The sequence below is a fragment of the Nomia melanderi genome, chromosome 4 (genome assembly GCF_051020985.1).
Source record: "Nomia melanderi isolate GNS246 chromosome 4, iyNomMela1, whole genome shotgun sequence".
NCBI classification, from domain to species: domain Eukaryota; kingdom Metazoa; phylum Arthropoda; class Insecta; order Hymenoptera; family Halictidae; genus Nomia; species Nomia melanderi.
Genome location: NC_135002.1, coordinates 13,486,223 through 13,495,732, shown reverse-complemented (window position 1 = coordinate 13,495,732; position 9,510 = coordinate 13,486,223). Strand labels below are relative to the sequence as shown.

Here is a 9,510-nt window from a genome sequence, read left to right as displayed (position 1 = left end):
TGATCCTTGGACGGAACACTATTTTTCGAAGAGAAACGTGCCTCTTCGGTATTAAGATTTCTCTCATTATTGTTAAAACAGTTTCTTTTTACTGAAACATTATTCTCTGTATTCATCTTCGTCTGCCAATCTTCAAGAATTGCGGACAAATTAGTGTTTCCCAAACTTATTTTACTACGTATTATTGTCAATTTTTTACGTTTTAAAAAATTATTCTCTTTCAATTTTATCGTTATTGCCCCGGTATAAAAATAAGCACTCTGTAATACACAGCGTTACTTAGTAATTGGTTATAAATGGTTATCATCATTACTGTAATGTTTCCATCAATGTTAAAACATATTTCTATTAAATATACCATCAATGGTAGTGCTCACTAATTATTATCTATCATTGCTACTTACAGTGGTATTTTTCGCTACGATATTATCGATACTGTTACAGTGCATATAATTACTGTCAGTGCCCTCACCAGTATTAACAGTTACAATAACATAATCTATTATTATTACCGTGTATATCACAATTAACATACAAATCACAATAACGAATATATTTTGCATAGCGTCATATCACAGAATGGTCGTAAGTATTGTCGCATTTTTTCAACACATGTTTGTCAACCCTATTTCGAATCATCGTGTCAAAGGAACTGTCACGCTGAGACAATTCCCTTTTCTCGCTGTTCGGTCGACATGTTAATCATCGATAAATGATCCGCGTATACTTTAACGCAAATCACTATCGATACAATTCTAAACAATCTGACGCTTTTAACATCGTGACGTTCAACTTCATGTTCATGAAAACCGTAAAGGTTACCGATGTCACAAAATTAAAATTCTTATTTTTTTTTTAATTAAAGTGATTACGACTACGTAAGAAGTTACAAGCAGCATTTATATATCTTTCCTTTATTTAGAACAACGATGCTATGTTATTGGAGTCTGTTTTATCCTGTTCGTATTTGTTACTGACTTGTGGCAGCTGCATTTATACACTGATAAAACACTCTTACGATCAATACCATAAACTTCTTCCGCACGTTTTATGTGCCTGCAACGGTATTGTGATGATCGGCGCAAGGTCATTATTTGTTCTTGTGTATAAACTATTTTTTAAGGAATATGGTAAGTAATAGTATAAAGAAGATTTCTTTAACTATGCTAGCTTGGAGAGAAAGAATTAATATATATATATATATATATGTATATATTATCTTTGTATATACTTTTTTAAACATTTTGAAAATTATTGTAGATATAAAATAGTTATTGAAGCGATAATATAATATTATAAATAATTATGATAGGTTATGTTTTTCATTCAAATAAAAAAATATTTAACAGTTTACTTATAAATATTACTCTATTAGTAAAAAGAAAAAAATATTAATAACAGTAGGTATATTTGGGTACTATTGGAAAAATTTCGGAAAAACGTTTATCTCTGTCTATGCTAAAAAATTCCAAGTGGTATGAACACTTTTTCCGTGCATGCAGTAGAATATGAGCATACCATGAATTGCATAGCGCGATCCAATAAAATGCCATTCTCCAACAAAAAATCTAAACAGCGCGATCGCGATTCGTAGTAATCGGGTTTTTACCTTAAAAAACTAAAATGTAGATGAAAACAGAATAAAATAGTTCGATACTTCTACTAAAGTTCCCTAAAAACCTACAGATTTGAAAAAAGAAACTGGATTTTTCAGCTTATTGAAGTTCCTTTCTTAAAGACGAAACTTTATTTTCCAGCTTTTGACCCAGTCATTATAGAGTTCGAAGAAAAGAAGAACAAAGGAAAATGTAATATGTTAGACGAGATTCTCGGCACTCTTGGTGTAACTAGTTTAATATATTCTTCGTACTGTCATCATAAGTATTACGTTCTTGGTGCATGTATTATAACTAGTTTCACAATTCTCGATGTGGTCCAATTATCTCGGACGAGAACGACACAATTACAAGTATGATATAATTTTGATAATATGTTTGAATACTATTAGTCATTAATTATTAAAAACTAGCCTATATTTTTTATTTAATATAACAAATAATATCAAGATTAATGAAGGTCATTTAATATCACCAGACCTTAAGAATAATGAAATGACTCATTAAAAAACAGTTGTGTATGCAAATTCTCATGACAAAACGTCTAAATGAACCTTCCAGATGATTTATAATGATTTCGAATTTGATAACGATAACTAAATATTCTGTTGCACGACTCGTAAAACAAATAACGTTACAACTATTGTTCTATTAATAGAAAATTACGACACGGAAGCAGTAAATAAGCTAAAAAGTATTAATAAATATTGTTAGCAAAGATGATGCTTTTGTTCTTCCAGGAATTGGATACTCTGCAACTGAATATTAATTCTTCTCAAATAATGCATATGTCAAGAACTACTATACTTATCGAGGTTCTTGTCAGTGGACATTTTGCGTAATTATGACTATTGAAAATTTTTAAATAATTCTTTATAGTTTTGTATTTAAAATTGTTTAGAATATATTCACCTTCGTTTTAGATATTTAGTAGGTAATAGTTATGCACTTATGGCTACGTATCCATACTTCTTAACAACCTGGGCCCTAACGCCGGAGGGATTTTATCAGACTTGGACAATAGAGCGAACGATCAATGATTACATGATGATGGCATACGTAGTATGTATGGCGGAAGCACTTCGACAAATATCTAGACCATGAAAGTTTCTCCTAAATTTACAAATATATTGAATACTACATTGAAACAAAATATATTGTTAAAAAAGTTCTCTTTGAAAAGTAAAAAATGGAGTATATAAAGGGTGTTTAATTTTCTCCGAGCCATTATAATGAGTATATTCACTGAACAAAAATAAGACACAATATAGATAACATAGATTATTTGAGGTTCTATTAAACGTAAAAACGAAGGAAACAACGCCCTTACGGTAACTGTGATACAAAATAGGAATATAGAGAGAATCTTAAATACAAAGCATATCAACGGTATTTACATTCAGTCTGTTCTTCATAAACAATGTATTATTATACCATAAACGAACACATTTTCTAATAAATATTCTGTCGATGCATTCATATTTTTGTTTACTATTAAACAAAATTATAGTATAAGCTTTAATAATTAAAATATGAATTGCTATAATATCTGAAATTATAATAACTCATTATAATATTACAACCTTTTCTGTTGTACTTAAAATAGACAGGAAACTTTTCCTCGCTCACCTTTAGTAATTGATTAACGTTCATTTAATCAAATACAGAATAATTAACTTCGATTTTAATGTAATATTATACGTAACAGCCAGTTTCACAGAACCAAATCCATTTCTTCTTGAAACTCCTAATTAGAGTATAAAAGTTCATTCAAATATTTATGGAGAAATTTAATGAAGTTTTAATTAAAAAATGTATTCATTTACTTAACGGTTCATGCTAACAAATTAAAAGTAATATGGTGCTATATTAAATTTCATTCAATCTTCTACTCCACAATTTTCTAGAGATTTGTATTACATTATCCGCGAGAAAAATTACAAAATAATAACGAAGAACTTTTTTAATAAAGAATGACATCCTTATTTTAACTAATATTTGGTCATTTCAATTTCAATCATTTATTTCAACACTCAGAAGGAAATCCGTGGAAGGGAGAAAGTTTCTAATCCGAAGAAATAAACTTGCTGGTGAATGTTGATCGCTCGAACTTTATTCCATTTACAATCAATGAAATTTTTCCATAGCTCGCTATACACATACGTTCGCGAATATATACAAAAGAGGTCTGTCGATTAAATATATAACAGCGGTATCACGTTTAGGGGAGCAAAAGAGGAATGTAAGCGTCGTCGCTGCGATAATTGTCGCACATAAGTGATAGCGCGTTCTCGCTAATACGATACGAGTTAACAACGGTATTACGTTAAATTATCGTCTACAATAATTATCCTATTCAACCGTGGACTCTCCTAACGATAGTTGTCCTACGAAATATTGCTACTCACCGGTCAGTTCATTTATTCTTAAATATCTAGTCACAAGTGAAAAAAAAACATAGTCGTTCCTTATTCAGGACTGTCTATAAGCGTTTCGAATTTCATTTAATTGGAGACGTATAGGTGTTCACCAAGTTGTTTTCACTTACTTTTTTTCTGTTACTTCTCACGGTATTTTTATTATGGAAAGGGTTTAAAGACAGTCCCGTACCATTCACTCCATCATAAATTATTCTACACGAAGGCAGTCTTTTTCATACGTTTCTATCCATTCTTACATCATACGTTATCAGATTAACGAATAATTGCTATAGGAGGCGCTGAACCGTAAAAAGATAATATCTTTCGGAATTCCACTATCGTCAGCGTAACCAAGCAAAACTGTAACTATGAACGCCTGTCCCTCCAATTCACGCTGCATAATGAAGACCTCGCGTAGTCACGCTCCATCTGAAACATCAACAATTTGTTGTGTCGTTGGAAAACTTCTTCGAATCGTAGTTATTATAATTCATACATCATCGTTTCCTTATAAGAAAAAATTATATAAAAATATTGAGAAACAGGAATATTTTTCTACTTCCATTAATAATATTAACATTTCATAAATAATAATTTCATAAATATTAACTCTTAACAGTCTATAATTTTTTAATAATATTTCTCTTCAGTTTAAAAGCATCAAAATATTGGCTAAATGTAAAGAGAACATTGGGAGGATTTATAATAAAATAGATATAACGCATGTAGAATAATATAGTAAAATAGAAAACGTATCTCTAACTGCAGTAACAAATAAAAATGGAAACAAAATTTTGTACGATTCCATATAGCTTGCGTGAAACGTTCCGACTGTTAAAAATTAATATTATCAAATGTATATGTAACAATACTTTTATAATGCTTTAAAATTCCGAATTCCGTTCGAATAGTTATGCAATATATACACAGAATCAGAATGATAAATAGTGTGGTGTATGACATGGTATGGCAAGGCCGAGGCTATACACAAGCTGATGTATACAAATCAGTTTACTATTCTGCTTCATCGCGTTCACTGGCGTAATACGCCGTTTCTACCACTTCTCATCAATACACCATGCCACTTGCTACTTCAATGTCCGTTTCACTGTATTTATAGGTTCCTGGCCGAGCACACCTTCCAAGAGGATGTAAGAATAGAAATCCGATGACTGAAAGTCGAATGTCTATAAAACCTCACTGGTAGTATGCATATTCTTTCTAAGAATAAGCCACACGAGAATATGAAATGTCGAATAGGAATGATCGTTCGGTGGAAACAGGATCCACTTTAATATTTTATTCATACGGTATTTCTAGCGGCAAACAGAAATTGCAAATAAAGTTCTAAAAGTACTCCGATGAGCTTGTAAAATAATAACTCGAATTTGAACATGATATAGTACGCGTAAAGGGATTTAAACAGATTATTCGTTTGCTTTAATAAATAAAATAATAATTGTGGTAGTGGTAGAAAATAATGAATTTCTTTAGAGAAAGTAATGAGTTTGTAGTGTAATGATAATTGAAAAGCTTGCAGATGATCTGTGTAAACGGTGAATTAAAAGACTAATCTGGAAGGTGAAATAACGAAATTCGGATAGAGGAATAATAATTGTAATAACGGACGAGGAATAATAATTGTAATAGCGAATAATGAATTTCTAAAAGGAAAGTAATAAATATGTAATGTAATAGTGATTCAAAAGTTTACGGATAAACGACGCAGAAATCCAATAAAAAAATATAAAGTGGAACGCGAAATAACGAAATTCAAATTCGCCAAGGAGATCCGTCGTCTCACGGGGTCACTGGAGCGATACATCATTCTTCCATATTCATCTTCAATATTTTCGCCCTTTAGAAAAATATGAACCCATTTATGATTAACAATGTTTAGACTGTTATCCTTCCTTTCAGACCACTATTATGAAAGAATCAATGATACCTTGAATTTAAATGTACAAAAATATTTTTGTTATCTTTAAAAATATTCACTGATTCACTGAACATTTAAAATTTCATATAAAGGTAATGCATTTTCATTTCTCATTTATTACTTTTGAGAATGTTACTTTAAAAATCAGTGTCCTTTTAGAAAATGAGAAATAGATTGCACGAACCTAATACATATTCCGATATACATACATTCATGTGATGGCTTCGCGTCAGATGTTGGTATTGGCCTCTCTCCACGTGCTTTGACCCAAATTGTGAAGTCTGAGACTGCTTCCAGTGTTATCGTCCGGTTCGTAAGCGGAATTCGTGTGTCCAGCGTGACCCTCGAACACATCTTTCACGGAAATCTGACTACTTCTTGACGGGCGACCTTGAATGCCTAAAGGATTCCCAGCCACCCCGTAAATATTGTTTGCTCCCAGAGTCTGCATCTGCGACTTCCGTCTCATCGCGATTATGCTGTTTCTACGGCCCTCGAACGCTTTGAAAGCTTTTGCTGATCGCCTCGTTGACATGTTCCTTGGCAGGCCTAAATAATAATATTAACAAAAACATTTGTTTACTGAAATTTAGAAACAAACAAGTATAATTCTAATAATTATTACGTGAATTGATGTGACGTGAAAATTATAACGCGAATATATATTTTAATTGTCCATTTTTAAACCCCTAATTTCCAAGACCTAAATGAACATCAATTTCTGTAGAAACAATAGAATAAACTATACAACAAATATCCGTAAACCTAGTGTTAAACCTATGTTTCTTTTAGTGAGCCGAATGTATGCAATAATAATTCTTCAATGAACATTTCATTTTTTAACAAATCAAGGGTGAATGTTTGTACAGTCTAGATAAGGAAATTCAACAATGTATTCAAAAAATGACCTTCAATTGCCCTTGAAACAAAAATGTTGTGTTTCTGTCCGCATAAATATAAATAAAAATTTGTTTATAAGTTTATAAACTACATTATAGGTTACAAGGAAAACTAATTATATAAGAAAACATTGTATAAGTTTTAATTAAGTAAAGCTCTCGCGAAGGTGAACGAACACTGATAACATTCTTCGTAACAGAAACTACATTATTAAAACTAGTACTACAAAGGTGTGTTAATATCTTGTATAACTTTTTACATACCGTTCCCTTCAGACTGGAAGAATCGTCGTCTGAAAGCGACATCGAGCGTATTGATTGCCTGCGTTTTTCTTCGACTCTTCTCGAGGTTTCTTATAGTCTTCCTTCTGCCAGGACCGCTGCCGCTGCCTTCTTCATAATCGCCCTCCATTCCGTCTAATCTTTGTAGATCCCTGACTATTTCCACTGCATGTTTCGATAGTAACGCTTCCTCCGACAGATCCTTAGTCTATTGTAGTAAGTAGAAAATGATTTATAATTAATTGTATTCCGGTATATACACGGTGCAACTGAAAACATGGCGCAAGCCTGGAAAAGCTGATAAGGGAAACCATGACGAATCGAAACAAGAATCCAGTCTACATTTGTTACATCAACTATATTCCTCATTCCTTGTTTCTAACTTTGAAAAAAAAATTTTTAATTCTTTTCTACTTTTTATTACTAATGTTTAAGTACTTTTATTTCTTCGCTGTCAAAAAGGAGACTATCTCGTTTCGGTTTATTCTAGCTTTTACTTTGGCTGCGTCATCCAAATTCTTGTGACAGAATTTTTTGAAAATAATTATGAAAATTGATTTTAGAAATAGTTATAAAAATTCATTGAACGAACACATTGTATAATACATACGTAGAGCATAGATATCTCATAGGAGATGCAAGAAGGCTTATAGAACAATCACTGATAACAAATCTCGACTTGCCAGTTTCTGTTTCATTAAGAAAACGATTACGTGTTTGTGTCGTATTGTTTCTGTATGTGATTTTGGTGAGCGATGATCTGGCAATGAACGTGTTACGACAACACAATACAAAACGTGGAAACTTGTATCATATTTCAGTTGCACCCCGTATAAATTGAGCTGTCGGTAACACGTACCTTCTTACAACAGTACCAATCCAGACTGGTGCTGGCCAAGATATGGGCGAACGTGCCAAATCGATGGAACAACATCGCGGTGAATTGAATAACCAATATCAGCGCGAAGAAGAATACGAACACCAAACCGATCGGCTCCAACTGTAGGTATTCTTTTGTGATATGTACCTATGAAACGGAGTCCATTGTTAGGAGACATTGACGAATGAGTTGGGTCCAACTTAAAAGGTAAACAGAGAAGAAAGACAGAGAACACATAAAACTGTTCGCTCGGCGGTCATTAATCGTTGCGTATTTCATTGCTGTTTCGTCGTTATTTCATTTACTCGACAATATCGTACGCTGTTATTTACTGTATACCTAAGTACTTAAACGAATATTGACAGATAGACGTTTACAAAATATTTCGTGCGGAACGCACACCTTTGAACACGCGTGCAATGAAATAAACAATATTTTCCTCCTCGCACGAACTGTAGCATGAAACGATATTTTACAATAGTTTAGAATTTGTAAATTATCGTTTCCTCGAATATGATTTAAATCGAGTACGATTAATTGATTGTATTATTGTTCCCATGAATTGTTCGAGCGAAGAGGACACCGCACGGAATACAGTATTCTGAAACACATAGAATCGAGTAAGCCACCGTTTAGTTACATCGATGGTAACTCCGTTAGTGGTGCTCCTCTGCTGTCATACCTAGCAGTGCATTAACAGAATTAGACACATAAGAACGTGAAACGGAAACCTGCGTGACGATTCTCCCTCCTTCGTATTCAGGCAAGTGAGCGGAGAACGGGACAGGGTTTCGTGATGTCTTTCGTTTTCGTCTCTCCCGTGACCCGTATACCGTACACGTGCTTCCACGAAACGAAAAATAGAATGAAAATTCTCGATATTGAATTTTTGAAATTGCTGGGCCACGAGCGAGCTGAGGAATTTCGAAGTTTAGAGAACGAGCGTTTAAAGGGAAATGCATAATTGATTTTCAATGTTTCAATTTGTTAATTTAAAAATTTCTTTTACATTATTATTAAATCAAATATTCGCTTTAATTTCTATTATTCTATTTCCGTTCATTAAATTCCCATAATTCGCAGCTAAACTAAAATTTTTATACAATATTTAAACTCATCTATTTATTCCTATTGTAATTTTAAATATGATACAATATCTTTGAAGACTGTATTTACTGCTATATTCTCTTTTTTAAATATTTATTCAAAATTTCTTTCATATATACTTCAACCAAAACCACACTATTATCTATAGTTAATGTTTCTGGAGTAAAATTTAGATACTGATGTATCAGTTTTGTATTCCATGCTTGATCTCTAAACCTGCTCTAATTAATGTTAGTTGAGGCGAAGATCCTATGAGTAATCACATTAAAATTGTCGCCACACTAAGAACAAAGAGACAAAGGACGGGGATGGTACGAGAATTCTTAATTAGAAAGGTGGCGATGTTATTTGTGACTTAGCCAACTAG

The 9,510-nt window shown here is 32.4% G+C and overlaps 2 protein-coding genes across 8 annotated transcripts in view; one reads left to right on the top strand and one right to left on the bottom strand.

The window, feature by feature from the left end:
- The first annotated feature begins 934 nt into the window (after positions 1 to 934).
- On the top strand, positions 935 to 2,720 carry LOC116425489 (uncharacterized). Its single transcript, XM_031973287.1, has 4 exons — positions 935 to 1,130; positions 1,758 to 1,969; positions 2,357 to 2,454; positions 2,540 to 2,720. Exons 1-4 carry the CDS (start codon positions 935 to 937, stop codon positions 2,718 to 2,720), a joined length of 687 nt encoding a protein of 228 aa, XP_031829147.1.
- Positions 2,721 to 3,711: 991 nt separating this feature from the next.
- kkv (hyaluronan synthase-like protein kkv) overlaps positions 3,712 to 9,510 on the bottom strand; it is a 34,834-nt gene continuing 29,035 nt past the window's right edge. For all 7 annotated transcript variants that reach the window (XM_031973410.2, XM_031973407.2, XM_031973408.2 and 4 more), the window contains 4 exons: positions 8,016 to 8,183; positions 7,139 to 7,364; positions 6,185 to 6,524; positions 3,712 to 4,465 (listed from right to left, as the gene is read on the bottom strand). In XM_031973410.2, the coding sequence (XP_031829270.1) occupies positions 6,205 to 6,524; positions 7,139 to 7,364; positions 8,016 to 8,183 (714 nt within the window). In that variant the 3' untranslated portion in view covers positions 3,712 to 4,465; positions 6,185 to 6,204. The remainder of the gene's footprint in view (positions 4,466 to 6,184; positions 6,525 to 7,138; positions 7,365 to 8,015; positions 8,184 to 9,510) is intronic.